This window comes from Sitophilus oryzae, unplaced genomic scaffold, assembly GCF_002938485.1.
Source record: "Sitophilus oryzae breed Bouriz unplaced genomic scaffold, Soryzae_2.0 scaffold_1499_pilon_pilon, whole genome shotgun sequence".
Taxonomy (NCBI): Eukaryota; Metazoa; Arthropoda; class Insecta; order Coleoptera; family Curculionidae; genus Sitophilus; species Sitophilus oryzae.
The window spans coordinates 4309910-4336252 of NW_022146168.1; the positions used below are offsets into that span (position 1 = coordinate 4309910).

At 31.8% G+C, this 26343-nt stretch overlaps 1 protein-coding gene across 1 annotated transcript in view; it reads left to right on the top strand.

Annotated features, from left to right (window-relative positions):
* Positions 1 to 24841, top strand: part of LOC115877863 (6-phosphofructo-2-kinase/fructose-2,6-bisphosphatase-like) — a 91497-nt gene extending 66656 nt beyond the window's left edge. Inside the window, exons 4-7 of the mRNA XM_030894205.1 lie at positions 108 to 374; positions 10734 to 10952; positions 18383 to 18661; positions 22382 to 24841. Coding sequence (XP_030750065.1) covers positions 108 to 374; positions 10734 to 10952; positions 18383 to 18661; positions 22382 to 22567 — 951 coding nt within the window. The 3' untranslated portion in view covers positions 22568 to 24841. The remainder of the gene's footprint in view (positions 1 to 107; positions 375 to 10733; positions 10953 to 18382; positions 18662 to 22381) is intronic.
* The last annotated feature ends 1502 nt before the right edge of the window (positions 24842 to 26343 follow it).

The following is a 26343-nucleotide window of genomic DNA, read 5'->3' on the forward strand; positions in this document are numbered from 1 at the left end:
TTCGAATTAGAGGAGAACCTTTAAATCTTCGTTCCTTCTAATGCGACTCCTTGTGGAAAAAGATGTCTGGTCTTTATTGTACCTATTTTTTCTTGTTGCTATTCCAGGAAATCCTACAATATGGCGCTGATTACCATGACATGGCTACAGAACAAGCCCTAAAAGATCTTACGTTCAAGATGGCCCATTACAAAGCCCAGTACGAGTCTCCGACGTTGGGCAGCTTGTGGGAGTTGCCCTGTCCCATGGTGAAGTTACTGGACGGGGGTGATGGTGGAGTAATTGCTCATGGAGTCACCGGAATCAAGGAAAGCAAAATTTTGGCTTACGTCTCCACTCCCAAACCCTATCAACAAACTTTATACTTCAGCAGAGTAAGTATATCGGCTATTATTTAGGACAGGGTGTCTCATTTTCGTGTGTTTTATAGGGTTTCTCATTTATGAGTAGAGATACAAAGGTACGGTTTTCATATCACCGTGTCAGGCGTGTCACTTTTTTATGATCAGAGCTTCAGGAAAATTCAACAATATTTTCATGTTTTTCCTAATTTTCTCTAAAACGGTATGGAAATTTGGAAAAGTATAAACGGGATTAACCATTTTAAAACAATCAAATTTTTTTATGAAGAATGCATTTTTCTCAAAATATCAATAATAAAAAAGTTTTTCCTCTTGTAAAGATAATTCGGGGACATTGTAGAGGGTATTTTCATGGACCAGTTGGGCTAAAAATATTTTTTGGAATTCTTTCAGATAGGACCTCTTCTTTAATTATTATCTTTAAGTATAAGATTATTAATATATTCCAAACCAAACCTCTATAACTTTTTCTATTTTTTCGATGTTTTCTGTTTCACTGGAAACTTCCTGTTTCACCGGAAATGACTACTTTTTATTTTGAATAACATCCTTGGTATTTTTTTACTTTATTCGATAGAAAATGACACTCTAAATAGAATATCATATGTCAACTTTTGATACTTTTACTTAAAAAATCGTATTTTAAACTTCAATCTAGTATGGTGCCTAAGTGCCAGTAGTGCCATGGCTGTGTTATATTATGACACTAATTTTTAATCAAGGAGCCTTGGAAAATAGATTTGATCGTCGAATGTTTTTCTTGTCTTATCCTGACCGGTTAAAAGATGCCCAAATCGTATTTTTAATCATATATCTCAATCTTTTTCAAATGGAACGAGGGTGGCTCATTAGCATATTTGGAACAAGTATATTTTTGCGAATAATTTGGTGTTATTTAATAACATATTTTGAGTCAATGGGACTCAAATTTAAAATGTTATTTTTGTTAATTGAAAATTTCATCATTTGACATATGATGCCATTCTATTCAGAGTGTCATTTTCTATGGAATAAAGTAAAAAATACTATGGGTGTCATTTAAAAATCAAAAGTTGTAGTCATTTCCGGTGAAACAGGAAGTGACCGAAAATAATTGAATACGTCAATCCATCCTAATTTATGTCATATACTAACATACCAAATCTCGTTTTTTTTATTTGAAAAAAAATTAGTTATAGGGGTGATACCACTTGTGATTATTACATTATGTCAGTATTCGTTCCTTTTGTACACTACTTATAATAATATTCAGTAGCTGTAACTATTAAATTTATCTTGGCTAACAAGATGTCTATATTTCGTGCTAAAAATAATCCGGTTCAGTTAAACAAGCCTTGTTCTTTGTTATCACAAATTGGACTCGTGAACAAAGTCTAATTTTATAAGTGTTAAACATTTTCCGAAAAAATATCGTATGGTGCGTATTTCACAAATTATGACTTTGCTGGTGAGAAAAATATTTATTTTGAGCTGTAAAATTTGCTTATATAGATGATAACATTTGTCTGAAATATGCAGTAATTTCAAAGTCAATATTGTGTTTGAGAAAACAATGAAAAATTATTGCTTGACAATAGGTTTCTTTAAGTATATAACTTAAAATCAGAGTACACTGTTAGTTTGTAGGATATTTCTTCTAACCTTGACTCAATCTATGTCAGTTGTTTCCCTTTTTATACTACTTAAATATTTAGCATCTGTAATACACTTTTTTAAATTTATCTCGGCTACAAGATGTCTACAATTCGCTCTAAAAATAATCCGGTTCAGTTAAACAAGCCTTGTTCTCTGATATCACAAACTGGACTCGTGAACAAACTTTAATTTTATAAACGTTCAACATATTCCGAAATTATGTGGTGTGATTTGCGACAACTATTTACTATATCGTATAGTGCGTGTTTCACAAATTATGACTTGGCCTGTGGGGAAAATATTTGCTTTTATAGATGATAAGATAGTAATATTTTTCGAAAATATGCAGTAATTTCAAAGTCAATATTTTATTCGAGAAAACGACACGATATATACAGTAAGACCAATTTACTATGGATAAATTCAATAAAAAATAGGGTATAAGGTATAAACTATTCCAAAAAATACTGCCATTCCTGTATATTTATACTAATTTATGCATTTTTGGACTCAGTTTTGTATACAGGGAGTGGCTTATATAAATGGAACTAAAATGAATGATCTTTTACTTCTCTGCCGACGTAATGAAAGTATTATCCTTTCTCTTAGAAATCAATCTGTATAAAAAAAAAAACTAAAAAATTATTTTTTAATTAAATTTTCGAATTTTCTTAGGAAAATATGATTATAATTTTGCCATTGTTTTCTATATATGCTTAAATTCCAACAACTGTTATAATCAAGATGCTATTTCAGTTATTTCAGTATACTGATGGTACATTGGTTTTGTTTTTATATTAGAATCTTACCAGCAGCTTAAATATACAGAGCCGCTGTTATGTATGGAAACGGTCGAATATTAAGTAAAATATACGAGGTGCCGCAAAAAATTAAATATAAAATTTATAGGGTTTATAAATATCTATTAATATCGCTTTAAATTTAAGTTTACAGGGTCGGTCATAAAGTCGTGGCTCATCAAAGTTTATTTTTTTTTAAATGGAACCCCCTGTATATTATTGCATATTTCGGTTCTTCCTTCAATTCTAAGCAAAAATCGAAATACACACGTACCTCATACCAACGTTTCCGAGTTATTGACTTTTGAAAATATTACTTAAACAATTTGATTTCATTAATTTCGATATGGTCAGTTTCATTTAACTAAACTATGCAATTTGGCCGAAACTGTGATACTTAATAATATTTGACATTATTCCTCAAGTTACCATTATTTATAGATATGTATAAAATGAGAGTATAGCAAGCCTGGAAATTACAAAATTTTTGTTTAACATTTCAATTCTTCAATTTATGTACATTGTGTATTACGATTATTGCTTAAATTTGAAGGAAGAATTGAAATATGCAATAATATACAGGGGGTTTTATTTAAAAAAATAAAGTTTGATGTGATACAACTTTATGACCGACCCTGTATACTTAAATTTACTAGTAGCTAATATGAATTTAAAAACCCATTACAACAGCATGACAGTTTCGGCAGAATGGCATCATTACATCAAACCAAACACATCGAAATTAATTAAATCGAATCGTTTAAGTGATATTTTCAAAAGTCAATAACTCGGAAACGGTTGCTTTGAGGTACATTGTGTGTATTTTGATTTTTGCTTAGAATTGAAGGAAGAATTAAAATATGTAATAGTATACAGGGGGTCTACTTAAAATAATTGAACTTTGATGTGCCACGACTTTATGAACGACCATGTATACTTAAATTTATTACTCGCTAATAGATATTTAAAAATCCTATAACTTTTGTATTTAACTTTTTGCGGTACCTCCTATATTTTATCTAATAATATAATCGACCGTTTCCATACTTAAAAGCGACCCTGTATATGTATGTTATTAAACTTTTCTTCTTCAAAATGCCTACAAAGATGTAGATCAGTCGTAATAAGAGTTGAGATTGGTAGACAAAATTTATTTTAGTAAAGTTAAATACTTTCCGAAAACATATGTTGAGATTCGATTTATTTTTACTATATCGTGCGTATTTCACAAATTACGACTTTACTGATGATAAATTTGATTATAAGGTGTAAAATTTGTTTCTCGAAAACAGGCAGTAATTTTAAAGTCAACAAATCGTTTGAGAAAACAGTAAAAAACAGTTGTTTAAAACATTTGTTCGCAATCATTATATAGGGTGAGTCTTAAATAAGTGCAAATATTTTCAGGGCTGGTTGCTCTCGATTAAAGAAAAATATTTTCTCTTTACCGTTTTTCAAATAAGTCCATAATAACTGAAATATTTTACTTTGAAAATTAAGAAAAAATTCCTTTGTTCAGTTCCTTTGTGGTTTTAGAATTAGGTCCTTGGATAATGGCCTTGCTATGCCTGTGCCCCTGTCTGTTTCTCCAGTGGACATATACATTTGGATATTCCCAGTACAGTGATTATAATTTTTACTATTATTTTGTTTCTCCGAAGTTGCAAATGTATTAATTTTTGTTAAGAAGTTTCCGTAAAATATTTTCTTTATATTTATTTATTGCGAATACAGCACATTGTCAGTATGTACAATGTTCAAATTTTGACGCTATCAGTGTTTAAATGACTTTCTTTGTATACAACTTAACATATCCAGCAGCTTAAATACACGTCATTAAATTTATCTCGACAAGATGTCTACATTGCGTCCTATATATAAATAATCGAGTTCATTTAAACAAGCGGTGTTCCCAACGTATTATCTTTCAACACAAATTGGATACGCGAACAAAGTCCAAATTTATAAATCTTAAACAATTCCTGAAATTATATTTTCGGATTTGGGAATCTGGGAGATTATTTTTCTCAATGACGTCGTGAGTATTTTACGAATTACAAATTAACAAAGTCGGTTCGTGAGGAAAGAGGAAAGTATTTATTTTAAGGTTAACTATATTAATTTCAATATAGTATAGTAGTAATATACAGGGTGCCACACCTCATTCACCTCGGTTGATTATACGAAAATGGAAAGATGAAGAAACAAAACATTTTATGGGTATATGTGGGAAAACAATGTGCATAATTTAAAATTATTTTGAAATGTACAGGGTGTCTCAGAACTAAGATCCATACCAAAGTTATATTTTTTCTTATGGTATTACCCGGTATTTTATTTAATTTTTGGATTCTTGGACATAAAATAAGGAATTTATTATAAGAGTTTAGCGTTTGTTTTTGAGATATTTAAAGATATTTAAATATGCATGCTATAATAAAAAAAGTTTGTCAACACCTTGTACATTACTTTTCAGAATTAATTCTTGTGCTGACTTTCAAACCAGAGAAATAAACTTTACTAAAAAATTTGATTGCTTCCTTGCTGGTATAATTTAAAAATATATTTTACATGAAAACTTCGTTATTTCAAATGCAACACTATGTATTTTTTTAAATAAGCCGAAGCAGATTAAATAAGTAAGTATTTATTATTTTATCAACAAAAATGAAGCAGTATCTGCTGGTGGAAGGAATGGATATGTTACTAGTGATTTTATTTTGTGAGGACAATTGCTTGTTGGCCTGAAGGGTTTATGCTGAAAGATATCCAAATAGGAATTTTCTTGACAAGCGTTCCTTTTAAAAACTACTTTTCCTATTTCGCAGAGATACATATTATACACCACACTGATAGTGTGGTGTATAAAAACGGTATTAGGCAGAAACCTGTCGTTGGAAGTGAAGAAAATGAATTTGCCTTAATTAATTCTTTTATAGAAAATCTACAAGATTCCCTACCTACAAGTCATCGTAATATAAACCAAAACACAACTTCTTTCTTTTTGTTGATAAAATAATAAATACTTACTTATTAAACTATTGTAGGTAAATTAATTAAAAGTACACTGATAAATAAAGTCCATAAACTAATGTCGATTTTGAAAATAGCTACTAACTGTCACTAGAAAATTGCCATGGCGACACCAGCCATCTTAATTGCCATTTTATTAAAAATCACATTTTATTCAAAATCTGAGCCAGATAGGTATAGGAAACCCTAATATAGTTTGAAAGAGCATTTGAATCTGCTTCGATTTATTTAAAAAAAATACATAGTGTTGTATTTGAAATAACGAAGTTTTTATGTAAAATAAATATTTAATATAGACAAGCAATTTTTGATACCCCTGTATACATTTAAGGAAGCAATAAACTTTTTTAGTAAAGTTTATTTCTCTGGTGTCAAAGTCAGAACATGAGTTAACTCTGAAAAGTAATGTACAGGTTGTTGACAAACTTTTTTATTATAGCATGCATATTTAAATATCTTTAAATATCTCAAAAACCATAGCATTTAAACGTATTAAACCCTTATAATAAATACCTTATTTTATGCCCAAGAATCCAGAAATGAAATAAAATACCGGGTGTTCCATAAGAAAAAATATAACTTTGGTATGGATATTAGTTCTGACACACCCGGTACATTTGAAAATAATTTTAAATTATGCACATTGCCTTTCTACATATACCCATAAAAACATATGTTTCTACATCTTTCCGTTTTCGTATAATGAATCGAGGCGAATGAGGTGCGCCACCCTGTATATAGAGATTATACTATTTTTCGAACTACAAAGTAATTTGTTCCAAAAAATAATGAAAAGCAATTGCTTAAAAATATGTTCGTTCATAAAATTTAAAAAAATTTTAAAATAGAGATATACCGGGTGCGTCTCAAAAGTTTCTGATAAAAAAAACGAGATTTGGTATGTTAGTATATGACATAAATTAGGATTGATAGACGTGTTCAATTAATTGTTTTCGGTCACTTCCTGTTTCACCGGAAATGACAACTTTTGATTTTTAAAAGGCCCCCTCGGTATATTTTTACTTTATTTTTATTCCATAGAAAATGTAATTCTGAATAGAATTGCATATCATATGTCAACTTTTGACATTCTCGCTCAATAAAAAATCGTATTTTAAATTTCAATCTAGAGATGTAGTATGTTAAAAACGCTAATTTTTAATCAAGGAGCCTTGAAAAAATAGATTTGACCGTTTAATCTTTTTAGTTTCCTGGCTGGTTGAAAGATGCCCAAATCGTATTTTTAATCATATCTGAATTTTTTCAAATGAAACGAGGGTGGCTCGCATATTTGGAAAAGCATTTTTTTTACAAATTGATACCACATACTTGGTATTTCGAAACAAATTTTCGTTATGTTATAATTTCAAATTTACCATATGCGAAAATGTCAAAAGTTGACATATGATATGTCATTATACTCAGAATGTAATTTTCTGTTGAATAAAGTAAAAAAAATACCCAGGGTGCTACTTAAAAATCAAAAGTTGAAGTCATTTCTGGTGAAACAGGAAGTGACCGAAAACAATTGAATATGTCAATCAATCCTAATTTATGTCATATACTATATAATATACCAAATCTCGTTTTTTTAACTGAAAAAATAAAAAAGTTATAGGGGTGAACCACTTTTGAGACGTACCCGGTATATAGCGATTAGCGATGTCCTATGTATAAATTCAATATAGAATCAGCGATAAATTATTTCAAATAATGCTGTGATATGTACACATTTTCTGTTAATTTACGCCTGTAAGGTTGGTCCAATGAGCCCGGAAAGATTTCGACATACAAAAAACAACATTTTATTATTAGTTCAATTTGCCTTTGAATGAGAATAACAGACCCAAGTATCACTATCAGTATTCCTCCCTTTGGACAGGCTTGTTATACGTATAAAAACCCAAAAAAATGTCTCTTCAAAATATCCTGCTCATTTCTTTAATTAATTATTACAACAAAATAATTTTCAATCTATGAAGTCGTTACTTGGGCATTTCTTCTAACCTTTATTCAATCTATTCAGCAGTTATTTCTTTGGATACTTTATTATTTGCTGTGTTGTATTCTATAGTACAGTTGAGGCTAGAACTTTTGGCGTTAAAACAGCAAAACAATAATCACTAGTTCACACCAAAACAATGTACTTTAAACTCTGGAACAGGTTTCATTAACCATGTTAGTAACATCATCAATAAAAAAGCTGATGATTCTAACATGGTTATCGAAATTTGCGTCTAGAATTATTGTTTTGGCGTATTTTGGTGGACTAGTGTTTCATTTCGATGTTGCATACTATTTAGAATGTAGAGCAACTTAAATACACGATACAAAAGCATCGTTAAATTTATCTCGGCTACTAAATGTCTACATTTCGTCCTAAAAATAATCTGGTGTAAACGGTGTTCCCAACACATTCTCTTTTATCACAAATTCGACCCGGGGACAAAGTCTAATTATATAAATATTAACCATTTCCCGAAATCATATTTTAGGAACCTGGACGCTTATTTTGCTCCGTGTCGTCGTGCGTGTTTTACAATTTATGGCTTTGCAGGAGAGGAAAATATTTATTTTGAGGTGTAAAATTTGCTTCTAGAATTATACACATGGTAATATTTCTCGAGAACATATAGTAATTTTAAAGCCAATAAACTGTTCCAGGAAACAATGTAAAACAGTTAAGAAGGATATTTTAGAATGTAATTATTCTTTAGCCTTTATATAATAAGTTTGGTTAGTTGTTTCTTGGGTGTTGGGCTATTTCTTCACTGAGAGTTACTGAGAGTTACACTCTCAGTAAAGAAATGAAAATAAGCACTACTACTTCCAAGATATATTCCTGCAGAAGCACTACATTAAATGCGAAACGTCGAAAGATTATTGTTTGAATTTGACCATAGCCCAACACCCAAGAAACAACTAATAAAACTTTTTAATATTTTATACAGTATGTCCCCGGATTGTCTTTATAATAGGAAAAAAATTAAATTAAAAATGTTTGCTTGTTCTAAAATGGTTAATCCTGTTTATTCTTTTCCAAATTTCCGTACCATTTTACAGAAAATAAAAAAAACATGAATTCGCAGTTGAATCTTTTCCTAAAAATCAAAAGGCAATGTAATAAATAGCACAAATAGCAATCTATGATAATATAATTTCCTTTTCATTCTTTGATAGATTATTATTGATAGAATTTTAATTAATGTCATATTTTTGTTATTTTAAAATGTTAAAGAAGCACAACATTTATTTAGTTCAATGCTACGGGAATGGTGATAATATTTGTCGGGAAATATCTATGGGAAATATGATACTTTAACAACAAAATTATTAGTAACCATGTATAAAATAAAATAAAATCGAAATTATTTTGAAACGCTTTGATTTTTAGGACTTTCAAGGAAAAAATCAACCATATTTTCATGTTTTTTTTTAATTTGCTCCTAAACGGTATGGGAATTTGGAAAAGTACAAAACGGGATTAACAGAACAAGCAAACATTTTTATGAAGAATTCATTCTTCTCAAAATGTCAATAATAAAGAAGGTTTTCTTCTTGTAAAGACAATCCGGGGACATACTCTATATAGGTACCTATAAAATAGCTATACAGTGAGGACCAAATAACGTAATATAGAAAATTCAATAAAAATTTAGGAATAAATTTGTTCTAATCGAATAAAGCCAGGCGCCCTTAGGCCTTTTAGGTCACGCCAGGCTATCCCACGTGAGCCCACGTGTTGCGACGTGGGAAAGAGTGTACACATGAGATCTGGACGAATCGCCCATCGCATGTGTAATAGCGTGGAGTGGCGTGGCGTGAGCCCTAGTGTGTACGCAACACATGTAATTAAATGGAAAAACATACGCCCAGATCTTCATGACGTGGGGTGGTATGGCGTGGCGTGGCGTGTGGCCTAATGGGATCCCGGCTTTATTCGTCTCTTATTTTATAGATTTTTTAATTAAAGTTAAAGTTCATGCACAGGGTAGGTCAAATAGGTGAGAATCAGGGGCGGATACAGGAATTTATTTTAGGGGGGGGGGCAAAATAAAAATTAATGTAGAATATGCTTTTTAGGACACTATTTTTAACCCAAAAGCCATTTATTTAACACAATTTATATATTTTAGGGGGGCCCGGGCCCCATGGGCCCTCTCTATATCCGCCACTAGTGAGAATAATAATAATGGTGTCAGAGTTTTAGATTTTCCACCTTTTGTCGACCATAGTTATAGTCCGTATAAACCACACTAAGTGTTCTATTCAGTTCTAACATAGTTTACTGTCTGTAAACTTTGGCTCCAATGCCATCGCCATATGCGTCATGATGCTGATTTAACCAAGAATATTGAAATTTCATCATAAATTAGTTCATATTTGAGTTTAGGTAGCAGTGCAATATTAAACGTACACATTTAAAAATTTCCATAAAATTAATAATGTATATTCCCGGTATTTGATTAGACAAAAAAAATGATATTAATTTTGTTAAATAAGTATCTAACCCTGTATATTTATTTTATAAATAAGTAATCATATAGTTTTGCTTTAACGTCAAAAATGTATAAATAATAGAGATAACCCTTATAAATAGATAACCCTCATTTGTAATCAAAATAGGACACTCGGTATGTAATGACTTCTATTAACAAAAATATAAATATCAATAGAATGTATGCTTTGTTGTTATATTAAAGATCGAAACAGTGTTACGTTAAATCCACAAAAAATACTATAGTGCATTTATAAAATGTTATATACAACACCACGTCTGTTCAACACGTGTATTGTATGCAATATCACGTACAATGCATTTTTTCAACATCTTTACCCACCGAACATTACGACTACCTACACGTTAATTTCATATTCTCATTTTGTTTTGTTCTTTACGCAGCATGGCGAAAGCGAGTTCAACGTTATCGGACGCATAGGCGGCGACGCTCCGTTGTCGCCGAGGGGTCGCATGTACTCCAAGTCGCTGGCCAAGCACATCCACGCCTTGAACTTACCAGGCCTCCAGGTCTGGACGTCCACCCTTCAACGCACCAAGGCCACCAGCGCCCACATCAACGCGCCCAAACAGGCGCTGCACGAACTGGACGAGATCTGGTCGGTAAGTATCCAGGGCGTGGACTGAGGATGTTGGTAGGTATGCCTCAAAACATCTTACCTTAGTCTAAGCTATTTAAAAATAGAGAAACTTAAAAGGAACTTTCTACTGGAAGAAAAGGAGTAATATGGCATCGCTTATATTTTGTAATTTAAAGATTTGTAAAAAAAAATAAAAGAATTCCATTAACTAAGTATGAATATTCTGATAATTATTATACCCCACAAGCAAGCGGCAATCTGTAACCTATGCCAGAAATGCCGTCCCGGGGGACTTAAATACAATATGATCGAAAAAAAAATCGGCGTCAACGATGGCTATGAAATAAAAATAGCTGTCATTTTATATGTAAAATTATATGGGGAATATCATCGATGTCAACGGTCTCCCAGAGAAAATTGTTATTACTAAAGGGCTCCGACAGGGTTGCTGCCTAAACATTATTTAAAATTTATATTGCCAATGCCTTACATCTATGGAAAAGGAAAGGTAACGGAATGGGTATAGAACTAAATGACATATGCTTATACACTTATGTATATATACTACTACTGCCATTACTCGCTGACGAGTATATGACACGCATCAGAAGATGGTCACGCAAGGCGTTTTCTTTCATGAGTTTTTCTGTGACTGAAATGCCCGATATGTGATGTTATCTGTCTACCGCACTCCGGAAATTCAAAAATCTCGTTGCTTTGTTGCGTCTTAACTTTTTGATTGTCGCTGTTAACTTTCTTTAGAGTTCCTTCTAATCCTTCTCCATTGAGTTCCATTGTGAGCTGCTTCTTCCCACTCATTCTGCACGTTCATCCCTTTTAAGTTTTCGTGGAAAATGTACCTTTTCAGTTGTCCACCTGGCCTCCTCTTACCGTCTACAAGCTAACCGTAAAGCAGTAATTTTGGTATGCGGTTTTCTTGCATTCTGCATACGTGATCAGCCCATCTTAGTCGGGATTTTGTAACCATGACTTCAATACTCTCGCAGTTAGCTTTTTCAAGAACCCATACGTTTGAGACACGATGGAACCATTTGATTCTTAAGAATTGTCTAAGGTGCCCCTGTTGCTACTTGTTTAATGCGTTCATGTGTCGGCGGTACGGCACCCAGATTTCGCTTCCATATAACATGATGGGGATTATTATTGCTCGGTACACTGCAAGTTTCGTTTTTTTCGTGTCATGGTTGTAGAAAATTACTTATACATAAGCTTATGCACCTTGCAATTTGCAGACGACCAGGCCATAATCGCAAACGACAAAGATGATATGGAATATATGGTGCGAAAAATAATTGAAGAATACGCTAAATGGGGTCTCACAGTAAATACAGAAAAAACGAAATAACCTACCAAATGGAGCCAATACAGAAAATCTTAATTTGGACAATAATGTGGAAATTAATGCATGTAAAGATACAGGTACCTGGGTTCAATATGTACAGGAGATGGAACGGTCGATAGAGAAACAAACAACAGAGTAATACAGGCACGAAGAGTTATCAGATGCATAAATGGGATTCTATGGGGCACTGAAATTACAAAGAACAGAAAATATAATATATACGAGACACTAGTTAAAAGCATATTACTCTATGGATGTGAAACATGGCGACTCACTGAAAGGAATAAAAGGAAATTAGAGACAACACAGAAATGGACGCGATTAGAAGAGCAATGAGAATTTCACGGAAGGATAAAATCAGAAATGAAGACATCAGACGACAGATGAGAATAGAGAGAATAATAGTAAATGTTATAGAACAAAAACAATTAATATGGTACAGCCACGTTCAGAGAATGCACAATGAAAGAATTCCAAAACAAGTATTTCATTGAACCGTATTGTGAGCAATGAATCGGTTCTCACGACTCTTTGAACGAACGAGCCGTAGAAAAAAAAAGTCGCATTGTGATCGTTATTTTTGGCGAGCATCAGCTTTTCGTGCATTCCAACTGGAACAAAAAAAAGTTTAAAAAACGGTCCATTAAATAATGTCTAATCCTTTGTGATGGATACATCTCATGAAAAAATGCCGGGTTTTTTTCAAGAAATGAACCCGGTGTTCAATATTTCTGTCCGGTAACTGTCACTAGAATGATTGAAAGTGGGGAACTAACATCAGATTTTGATACTTCAACCATCATATTATTTTATTAAAAGAGCATCCTAGACCAAGCTGCGTTGCAGAAAATATAAACTACAATTTTTTTTTAAAGTTCTTAAACAAAAGAACAGTCCAAAACCAGTGTGCAATAGATGGTTATGGCGATGTGCAATATTTTTTGTAGTAATAAGTATAGATGTTTTGAATTTTATTATTTTTACAAGGTTATATTTTATATTTCTAGAAAACAGTTTCGCATGGTATTTTAAATGTATCTATTTATCAAACAAATCAGAATAGATCTTTACAATTTACTGTTTAAAGATGTTGCACTATACGAGCCCTAACACCTATATGTTGGGACAAGGTCTTTTTTTGCAATAAAAATAGTAATTTGTTAAAACGACTCAATTTATTTTGTTTATTATTCTAAATTCAAACATTACAATATGATCTAGACAATTTTACTATATTTTTATAACTTTGCAAACAAATCACTTTTGATAATAGCTTATTTTGTCAAAATCAAGCCAAATTTGCTGGCAACTATATATTGGGACAGCACAACAAGAAATTTGTTTAATACGGAGTTACATCACCTTTCGCCTTAACAACTGCCTGAATTCTTAATGGCATTGTATTTACCAAAGATTGGCACATTTGAGGAGAAAAATTATTCCAAATTTCCTGCAGTTTTGTACGCAAATCAAAAATTGTTCGTTGAGGGTGGTTTCTTAAATATTGCTTCATTTTATACCACACAGTTTCTATAACATTGAGGTCCGGACTACTTGCAGGATGGGATAGAACTTTTATATTATTATTACCGAACCAATTTTTAGTTGATTTTGCTGAATAGCACGATGTTCCATCTTGTTGAAAAATATAGTCTTCGTTTGGAAACAATTCTTGAGCACTAGGCAAAAGTGAGGTCTCAAGTATATGTTGATATTTTTGGGCGTGCCATCTATAAAATTTAATTTGCCCAAACCTCTTGCTGACATGCAACCCCAAACCATAATCCCCTTAGGAAATTTAACAATACTCTTTAGGCAATCTTTATGAAAGAAATCTGCTTTATTTCGTATTATTCTTTTTCGATGATCTTCAACGCAAACATCAAATTTAGACTCATCGCTAAATATGACCTTATTCCAATCATTTTGTGTCCACGATAATTTAGATTTTGCCCAATTGTAGCGATTTTTCTTTTGAATTTCTGTCAGTAGCGGTTTTTCTTTGGCCTAAATAAGAATTTGTATCAATAATCTTCAGGTAATTGATTATTCACACGAAAGAAAGCTTACCTTGTAAAACCCCAGACCGCATTTATGGATATATTTTCGGCAACATTCTCTTGATATATTTCCAGTTACAGTATTCCATTTAACTGTTACTTCGTGAAGAGTACTTCTCCTCGCAGACTTTTCGCAATTTTTTACTCTTCTCGCAATTTTTTACTAAATTTCGTAAATCTCTTAAGAGATACAACTTTCGGCCTTCCCGAACTTTTACCTCTAACGCCTACATTGGCAAATTCGCCGTATTTTTTTTATTATATTAAAGACCGTGGTTTTTGGAATACTTAAATCATCAGAAATTTTTCGAATTGTTTTTCCCGTACTGTATTGACGAATGATAATTTCGCGTAGTTTTTGATTTGTAGCTTTTCCACGGACCATTACTTTGGATTAAATTAACAAAATTGAAAATTAAAAAAAATAAAATTACTTACAGTAAGTCTCACTACTCAAAGTATCGAGTCACTTACAAGCTGTCAATGCTGAAGTAAACAGTTTGCGACATTTGTGACGTTTATAGCAAAGCCGCCTATGATGATATTAATTATTTAAAAATACTTGTCCCAACATTTAGTTGTCAGGCAAATTTGTCCTTTTATGAACAAAATCCGCTACTGTAAATATGGATTGATTTACAAATTCATAAAAATATTGTCAAGTTGTTTAGGATATATGGCTACGTTTATATTTAAAAAATTAAACATATATTTTTCAGTCATTTTGAAAAACCAGGGTAATAATTCCAAAATATGACCTTGTCCCAACATATAGTTGTTAGGGCTCGTACAAGGATCTGGCTTGTAATTAATTAAAATTCTGGCTACGTAATAGTATCTGTTTTTGTTGGCCAAAGTCTGAAGAATCAGCAGAATCATTTGAATCTGAAGTATCATCTCCATTTTTGTCACTCTGAACGGACACCCTAGAAATAAGTGGTTTTGGTATATTGCAGTTTTTACTAAAAACAAAATTAACTCACATAATAAACATTTTAAATATAATACTATCTAAATTATACTAGAATATCTCCATTATCGTGTAGGCATTTCAAGTAAAATGCAGTCCCATTTTGGCACATCAATCTATTTTGGAAAATCGTAAACTGTTAATTTGGAAAATTCGTTTTATAAAATAATTTTTAATAATAATTTAGTTTAATATTTAATTGGCAGAATCGAGTTTAATGTATCAGATTTTTTATATATATATATTTTTTTTTAATTTTGTATATGTTAAGGCGCATTCTCACGACTCGTGTACTTGACAAACATTTGTAATTGGTATACAGGGTATACATGGTGCGTCGGGCATCTATACAGAATTTCTGAGTTATTTATTATAGAAACTACGCCGCATTCCCGTCAGACCCTGTATGCCAATAAAAAAATACTTGTCAAGTAGACGAGTTGTGAGAATGCGCCTTTATACCTAAAATAGTGTGAATTTTTGTTGGGAAGATCCATAATCATCTCAACTCCTAAAACAAAAACAAAATTTAATTTATTAGAGTGTGGCGAATTAATAATAACACTATACATTTACAATATGATCGAAATAAAAACGGCGTCAGCAATGGCTATGAAATGAAGATCGCTGTTATTTTATATGTAAAATTCTATAGGGAATGTCATCGATGTTCGTTTCCAAACCAACTGGACGCCGTTTTTTTTGATCATACGTTATAATTGGTTAATTGTTCAAAACATATTTAATTACTTAAGTGTGCTAAAACAATTAATATCTAATATAATACGTTCATTTAATATTATAGTTATGTAGTCAGTTTATTAGATATATTATTAACTAAACATTGCACCATACACTTTTCAATGTATAAATTTCCCTGGAATATAGTTTACTGAAAAAAACATATTTTTCTCGTTTTGTGGGTTATTTTCCGTTATCAAAGGAATAAGTAAATGTTTGTCAAGAGAGAAGTAAATTCTGTGCTATTTTCGATCATAATTTGGACCTGCTAACAAGAATCAACAAGCGTAAACAAAAGGTTTGTTTGTGCAATATATTATTGAAAGGTTGATGTGGAAATAAGTTAACGTGTGATTACACTCGACAAGGTGATGTCAACCTATTTTTAACAACTTCTTATCAACTCTACTTTCTTGAAATATACGCAGAAACTATATAATAATACCTGCAATATATCACTTCACACTATACTGCAAAATTTATGTAGGTTAGACTACATAGAGACATGCTACGAAACTACAATATTTATTTTTTATTTATGAGAAAAAAGTAAATTTCTTATTAGTAGGTATTTATGAATAATACTAATAATTCATAGCCATCGCTGAATCCGTTTTTTTGTCGATCATATGGATAATAAATGTTAACACCAAAGCTTAAAGAGAACACGTACCTTTTCACATATGTATATATAGTATTCTTTTCGTCTTTATTATTCTCTTTAAATTGGAAGAAAGTATCACTTGTACTGATGCCGCTTTCACACGTTATTATTTGGGAATTACATCCAAAACAGACAAAAATCCAATATGAAAAGGACCACCTGCTCAAAGAAAATACAAAGCCCTTTTACACTTAGGCATATAAAAAAAACCTATTCTGAACATAAAAGGCTGACTGGATACAGAAGACCTTAAACTTCCTTTGAAAAAAAAATAGCAGAGCAAAACGGTTGCCTTTGCTTTTCTTTAGAAAGCCCAGTGTGGGTATTTAGTGCAAGAATTATTATAACAGCAGCCATTAAATTTCTCTAAGCTTGTCCACATGACATTTTCTTAAAAGGCGCCGAGCTTTTCAGTACTAGGTCAAATTTATGTGAAACTATGGTCGTTACACAAAAATAGTGACATTTATAAAACGCATACGCGTTTCAAAGAGAGCGCTCAGTTGAAATGAGAATAATCCCTTTTTAAATTTATTAATCCGCTACTGAACTATGTTGAACATTAGATTAAAAAATATAGTAAAGGTACAGCACACCGGCATTAAAAAGTCGAGATATACATAAGAATCAATTGTAAATTTATGATCACTGACCCGTATTGGATAAGAAGATTAAGGAGAAGCATAACAAAAAACAAAAAAACTTAGGTTGAGCGCGATAGGGACCTAATATGGCTGACTTAAATTCCATTTTATCACTGCCGTTCTAATTTTATTTAAAACGTGTAAATATATAACGTAGGGTAGACTCAAACATGACTCAATAATTTGTTGTTCTATTTTACGTTGTCAGTAAGTGTTAGTAGTTAATGTGTCTGTAACCAACCCAAAATTGTGATAAAAATATATGTTTCTAATAAAAATAGAAATTATAATAATTATAATACCACAAGTATTAGCTCAGCTACTGAAGCATCTAAGTCAAATTGACGTATCTTAATTAAAGTTGTGAATAATAGAGAAAATGCCAAAAAAATCATAATTAGTTAATTTTAAGCGAATTTCATAAATGATTGGTTACTACTTGGTTACTTTACATGTAGCGCGCGTAATATTATTTTCTCGACTTTTGACCGAGATCTACCGCACGTTGTGCGACTATTTTACGGTCGCAATAGTGTCATGGCAATAGTGTCTCAATAGATTAACTATCTCTAAACAAAACCGATTGTGGAATAAATAATAAATACCATAAAATAAAGCTCAGTAAAGAAAATAATTACACAAATTTTCAAATCAAATTCAAATATTTCAATTGAAACGTCAAACAGAACTGTCAGGGATGGGGACCTATGATGTCGATTTCGTCTACCATTCATGAATATATGGATAGTCTCTACTAACACTCTTTCCTTAATCTTTTTATTCAAATAAAAGAGTATATCGAAGCTCTTCCATGCAACGAATCAACGCTTAGTTTATTCGAAATACAGCTTGTTGTAAACGTCTAACAAGTCTTTATTACGCTGACAAAACTTACGTTATTGTAGATTCGTGCTGTATCTTTTTAGTGTATTTAATCGAAGTCTTAAACCACATTAAATATTTTAAGGTATATTTAGAGCAGGTATATTAAATATTCTTTTTCATTCTAGGGCGACTGTGAGAGTCTCTCCTACGAAGAACTGCAAGAAAGGTTTCCAAAGGAACTCGCTTTGAGAGATAGGGAGAAGCTGAAGTACCGTTATCCGCAAGGGGAATCGTACGTGGACGTCATGCAGCGATTGGTACCCGTTCTTACGCAGCTGGAATGCGAAACAAACGTATTGACTGTCTCCCATCAGGCAGTGCTCCGATGCGTGCTGGCTTATTTTATGGAGACCCCAGTGGACGAGATTCCATACGTCCACGTGCCGTTGCACACTATTATTAAAGTGAGTTTTTATTTGGCACACTGGCATTAGTTTTATTTTTATCTTTCACTGCTTTTCGTGTCGTTATGCTATTTCTAGATATACTAAAATTTGAAAGAAACTCATCGAATGCGTTCAGATACTACATATTGTGATACTACATATAAAGTGATCGAAAAAAGTTAAGGATATTGTGTTTTCGCTAAGAAGAATTTCTTTCAGAAAAAATGTGTTTCACCTGTCATTGTGCCTTCACAGACAAACAATTCCGTTCGGCCTCCGTAGAAAATTCCACCCCAGACCCTTATACCTCAAACTCCGAAGGGATGTCCTTCTTGAACATATCGGTCGTTAAGTCTTGTATTACTTAGTCTCCATACACGAACTGTACGTCTGTCAGTACAAAGAGAAAAGCGGCTTTCATCGCTGAACATCGCAGTATGCCACTCATCATCCCAGTTAGTTCTTTCATTACACCAGAGCAAACGTTGAGTTTTATGACCTCAACCTGACTCTCGCGATCAACAGAGGGCGTCTCATAGGCCTATAGCAATGTAAACTTTTTAATCGATTTAAAACCGTCCGAGGGGTAATACGTACTCTACTGGCAGCCAAAAGGTCCTGGCTGAACAACGTGTAGTTTCTTGCAGGATCCATCCTAGCTCCTCTCAGTAAGCTTCGGTCCTGTCTAGCATTTGTCGACCTTAGTCGACCCTCCCTATGCCTCTCCATGGCAGATCCAGTCTCATTAAATTGGATTTTAAGCCTAGAAATTACACTTTAGGTGACTTTAAATCGATCAGCCATATCGATCTGTCGCGCACCGCTAATAACCAACCCAATTTAATGGCTTGATTTGCTTCCTCTATTGTTAAATGATGTCTGTTCATATTATCGATGACAGAATAACCACAATATCGCAAACTGCCGCTTAGCAACACGCAAACAAGTTCTATTCTAAACAAAAATTAAATGTAGATTTTTGATGATAATGCTTTTTATTTGTTTGGGTACAATTTTTTATGTTTACAAACAGTATTTTTTTTAAACACAAACGACACATTTTTTCTGAAAAATTTTCTTCCTAGCTAAAACACAATATCCTTAACTTTTTTTCGATTAGTTTATATCATTCTAACCTTTAATTTAACTAAATTTTATTTGGCACGAAGCAATCCGCTTTCAAAAGTTTTGTAGTATTATCACCTGATCTTAGCTGTTCTGTTTATTTGGTAGAGGTACTTTAGGGTTCAAATTTATAGCTATGAGTTGCTATGAGGCAAAGCTTTACGAACTTTACTAACTAATAAGAGATAGTCAAGACACAATTAAAGGCTTCCATCAAAACTGCTGCATAGAGATTGTTTCATGCTAGAAGCAAAATGATCGGCATTTAGCATATTATAATATTTTTAAGAAATAAAATGGCATCTTTTTTTTTATAAAAAAAGTGTGTGTGCACTATGTGCGCATATTTGAAGTGAAACTTCTTACTAACAGCTATTAAATTGAAGGATTTAAAGGACATGTTTGAAAAAGTGTATTTTGAAATGTAGAAAAACTAATAAATTAAAAATTAATAAATAATTTGATTCAATTTCACAAAACTTGTATTAAAAGACCATCTGTCCATCTGATGACTCCATTCAGGTACTTCTATCCACGTGCCGAGTTTGGTTCCAATCGTCCCATAATTAAGAAAAATGCCCATTGATTTCGTTCATTTGGAAACATCGGTTTGAAATGCCGAAGGCGTCATCCTGTGGCCCGTCCCCAGTTATGTTTTTTTTTCAATATCACCCACATTTTTCTTCAATATCAAATCCTTAGTCCCACCCTGATGAAGATGTAAACGAAACGTCGTATCTAACTTTGCAGGGTGGTTGCCTATACCCACCAAATTTGGTCGCGATTGGAGAACATCAACTTTTGACGTTTCTTACGTCAAAACTAACTGTTTTTTACAATTAAATTGGAAATCACTGCACTGAATAAAACTAGACGTTAAGACATCCGATTATTATTTCACGCCAATAATCCGTTTTTCCCGATTACTAGGTATTCAGAACTCATATTCTTGACACTATGAATTCTTGAGCGTTATTCATCTTCAAATTTTCTTTTTGTGTACCTATCTATACCTAGATATTTTGTTTTGTCTATGTTAACTGTCAACCCTCATTCTCTGTATTCTTCCATAAGCTTTCTTAGTCTATATTACATATCAACTTTCTCATTGGCGACTATTACTCTTGATCGTCTGCGAATTGAAGTGTGAACAATGATTCATTGTGAATCTCTGTGGTTGTATAGCCGTTGTATAACGGATCTTTCTTTTCAGGTTTCTGAAAGCCACTGCAACGTATATTTTCAAGGAAGTGCAATATCTTTCACGTGTTCACTCTTATTTTAATTTAAAGATTAATTATTTTTTTGTCAATTTTTGAATACCGTCTGTCGAAATCGTATTCTCTATTTGGACGCAGGACGCACATACTTGTAAATATTTAAAGCATTATAATAGCTAGTATATCTTAATATATTAACCCATCAAAAAACTTCAAAAATAAAAAAAAATATATACAGGGTGGTCCGAACTGTATTCCGGAAACTTCGGCAGCATATTCTGCAGATTAAAATAAGTAAAAAAGTTCGTATAAATGTATGTCCTAAAATGCTTATTTTCGGAGATACAGGGTGTAGAAGTTTCATTTTTATATCATTTTTTTCCAAATAATTTATAAAGTCAATATTTGGATGAAAATTGGTATCTGGGAGTTTTTTGACATGGAAAATTTGATTTTTATGTCAATATGACTCCTACTTGTAGAGGGCGCCACCTACATATGTTTTGACTGGTTTGAAGCGTAATAACTTTTCGTCCATACCTGTATAACACTACCGAGTAAAAAAATATACATTTACAACTATCAGTAGTAGAATAAATAATAAATAATAATAATAAAGGACTTTATCTGTACAACTGTGCCATATACAATAATAGAAGAAAGAGAAAAAAAGTAAATATAACAATAAAAATATAAATAATATAAAATAAGCTCCGTAAAGACTGACAAATCCACCAAATTTCAAATCAAATTCAAATGTGTGAAATGAATCGTCAAACAGAACTGTCAAGGATCCCTACCCTAGAGTCCTTTTTCCGCCCGCCATGCATGAATACATGGGTAGCATTTATTCTCCTTCCTTAGTCTTCTTATTCAAAGGTATAGACTAATTCTATTCTCAATATCTTGAGAACGGTTGCTCGTAGCGATTTTTACCAAGAGACATTTTTTACGTAAAAAGTCATAAAAATGTATATGCTTTTAGTAATAGTTTTATACAGGTACGGACGAAAAGTTATTACGCTTCAAAAAAGTTAAAACACATGTAGGTGGCGCCCCCTACAAATAGGAGTCATTTTGACATCAAAACCAAATTTCTCGTGTCACAAAACTCCCAGACACCAATTTTCGTCCAAATATTGACGTTACTTCAGAAGTTATTTAGAAAAAATCGAAATAAAAATGAAATTTCTACACCCTGTATCTCCGAAACTAAGTATTTTAGGACATACATTTATACGAACTTTTTTACTTATTTTTATCTGCAGAATATGCTATCGAAGTTTCCGGAATACAGTTCTTACCACCCTGTATATCCAGTGTATACCTATAAATAGATTTGCATATTACTTGTAATGATGCTTAATACATTAATGAAATATATTCTTTTCAGATTACTCTTCAAGGATTTAACTACAACATGGAAACCATCAAGATGCCCATCGAATGCGTTAACACCACAAGAGCTAAACCCATCAATTGCTCCGAAGATCGAACCACCGAAGAAGCTCTTCTAACTTTGCCAGCCCATTTTGACTCAGTCACCAGCCTCAATAACAGCCTGACACCATGCACTTAGCATTATCCAGCTTGGTAAATCTACCAATAGTCCAGCTACAATGGCTAGTGTATAAACAGGAGTTTGGTAGAAGAGTGCTCGATTGGATTAAAGGGGAGTTAATTTTCTAATTCTCCCCTAGATGGAATGATGATGCTAGATCAAGTATTGTAGCTGGATTTACGATACCGCGAATTAGAGAAGTTAGAACGAATACTCTATGTAATTGCTCAGCTCAATGATTTAGTGTTCTGCATGCGTATATCGGATTTTTTTTTCGAATATATTTTGTCTTGTTTCATAGAAATATTTACTTTGAGATAATTAAGTAGTATATTGTTTTGCTATATTTTAATGGCCTAAAAATTAGTACTTAGAATTTTAAAAATAGCAGTTTACTAGTTGGGTTACTTTATTATTCATTAAAACTTTTAGAATTTGATGGAATTATGAATAAATTTGTTTATTGAATTATAATAATATCAGACAGAAAAATGTTAGATTCAAATTGTACTTATTAGTGATGTGCAGCTACGTTTGGGTATTTTGTATTTGTAAATAGGATATTTGAGGTATTTCTTTAGTGATTTCAGGGAATGACGGTTGCAGTTTTGACTACCAAAGATTATTTAATATTGTAACTTACGACAAAATATTTGACAAACTTCATGTTATTCTGTTGAAAACTCTACCGAATGTTTTTTTTTTCTGAAAATCTTGCCATATGACGTTGATTTTTTATTTGATTGACTGAATCAAGTCAGAGATTTCTCTAGATATTGTTGAAACGTTATACATACGACAAATGATCACTAAAGAAAAATCTGTCATAGATAAATATTTTTTCTACTAATATTGTTTCCAAAATACTTCCAAGTAAACAACTTAACAAAATATTGGATTACTTCTGTTGGATAGATCATTTTCTGCACATCACTAGTATTTTTTTTAATTGTGCCATAAGACAAGCTAAAAATAATAATATTTTAAAACTAATAATGTATGGATATAGAGGTTAGGGAGGTACAAAATGTTATGATTGGATATAATTACAGGTAAAAAAAAATATTTCTTTTGATAATATTTATATAGAAATATATAACTGAATTTCTGAAAATACGAAACATAAAGAAAATAATGCATACTTTTAATTTGTACTTCTCGCACCTATTAAACTGACAAATTTATTTTAAAAATTAGAAGACTATTTTTAATGTTGCCATAATTATTTACTCTGTATATTTCTCGCTCACCTTCTTTACTATTCCTTGGAAATTTTCTTTTTATATGATATATTTATATTTTTACTCAACTTCAATTTTTAGTTAAAAATTGGTTTTATTATTTTTTTTTCTAATATATACTATACTTTCTAAGGGTTTTGTTAATAACAAACATAATAAAATGTTTACTTCAACCAGACAAAATTTATAAAAGGTACTGGTTAAAGGAAACATTATAGAGTTGCTTTAGACTTTTAAGGCAAAGAAAAGCACAAGAAACCCATTTAAGCATAGGGCCAGACTGAGGAAAAGATTTAATGTTACTTTCTAATAGAGCTAGTCAACCTAAAATTAAAAAAAAATTGGACCTTATGTTTTGAAATTTCTTATTTTTTCTTATTTTTCAAAATATGGGGACAAAGTAATAAAAGTAATTAATTTATTTTGGATTATTAGGTTGTGCAAACATCCAACGTCAATTCTTGTGCTTCTAAATACAGCCATATAAGGAAGGTATAATGTTCATTAGTTAGTTCATAGCTATAATGATAATATTTTAAGAGACTAATATTAAAGTTATAGTTAATTATAGGTAAAAAGTTTCTTTTTGCCCCTTATAGGCTGATTTATTTCAATACTGCAATTGAACTGTAATTGTATCACCATCTTTGATTAATGTTATATATATATCAAAGGTGTTATCAAATTAAGATTGCATGATGTTTCTGAGTTCTGACTTCAGAGGTTTTCAAAATATATGTACGCTGCGTGCAATAATCAATTTTGGGTTGTTTAAATGAAAATAATAAAGAAAAGGAACCTTTTAGTGGATGGATGGAACTGTTTTCTTACTGGAAGATTTCTTCCAGTCACAAAGCAATAATACGTTGGTATTTTGAAAACTATTATACTAAGGTAGAATTAACTGTGATTATTATATTTCTATATAGCATTTTTTTATTTTCTTATAGTTGATTAAGCTGACTTTTTCTTGTCGTAGGAAATACTAGGAGTGTTTCCTAAGTAGTTCTGTTTTAAGAATTAGACAGGAATAAAATGAGAATAGAAAAAATATTGGCGTTTTATTGCTCTACCGAAAACCCTTTATTCTGTCCTATTTTTCCCAATACAAAATATATGACAATATTACGAAAATATATTTTTACATGGTTATAAAATGATACATAATGTAAACTTCTTCATTAGAAAATAAATAAAACCACAAGGTATACTCGTATAGCCCATTTTAATATTGCTTCTCTAGCAAATGAGTATTTCTGTTAATTAGAGAGGTTATAATGCAGAATCAGTAGCGTAGCAAATTTTTAGGATCCCCTCCCTAAGTATGCTCAAAAATTCCTTCAAATACATCATTATTGTGATATCTGCTTGAAACATATTTTTTAATAAGAACTACAATGTGATAGTGATATTTTTTTATATTTTGATAATAGTTTCAACATTTATTTATTTATTATTATAGTACTCTTAAAATACTAAAACTAGAAAACAAACATTTATGCTTCTAATTAATCAAAGTTTTATTAAAAAAAAATAACTCAATATTTAACTACTAATAACTGAAACACAAATGTGAACAAGAGATTTTCAATATTTATGAAGTATCCTATGGTATATTAGAAAGTCCCTATTCCTTTTTCCTCGACTTTAACAAAGGGAACTTGTTTACGAGGATGTCCAAATCTACACCTCTTTTGCTCGATCATTCTCAACTGATATTATGGCCAGTGAGCTTAGAAAAAGTTCTTTCTGGTTCAGCGGATGTTACAGGGAGAACCAGAAACAACTGGAATACAGTGCAAATCTCAGGTATACTGCTAATCAGTAATTGTTTTTTTTTTTCAAAAATAAAATCAGAAAACTCTCTGATATTGTGAAAACTTTTGATTTTTTCATAAAGTAAATTTTTTGCTTGAATTAGCTCCGATGGTAGATTTTGTGTTAGGTCGTTAGGATATTTGTCTATTAATACTTTGGCATTAGCTAAGATATCAGATTCCTGGGATTTTTATATTGTTTGTTACTTTTTTAACATGAACAAGAACTGATTTTTGTTTATTTAGTTATATTTAAGTTAAGTGTGTTGTAATTAAATAGGATAATAAAAAGGAGTTTTTGGAATGAAACCTTGTGTGCTTATGGAAAAAGAGTCTACCGATATGATACTTTTAATCGAAAACGCCGTGAAAACATGATAATCGCTGTGTGTTGTGTCGCCTAAACATATTTACAACTAAATCAAATTCCAAATTAACCCCTACAATAATTATATTATTATACCTGTAGAGAATAATGTAGTGTAAAATAATTGTTTTATATCAGCCTCATTATTGCTGAAAAAAGGATTGTGTGCCTAAACGTAATTTCAGTTTTCGGTTTGTTTGATAATTATTTTTGAAGGATGGGGGACGGGGGCCCCCAATTTAACCGGAGCCCCCCAGGCCACGCGGAGTCCGGCCCAGGCTACGCGGAGTCCGCAGGGGCGTTCGCCACGCGCCTGTGCAGAATGTAGAATGTTTAGAAGGGTGCTTAATCACCGCGAACTTACAGATC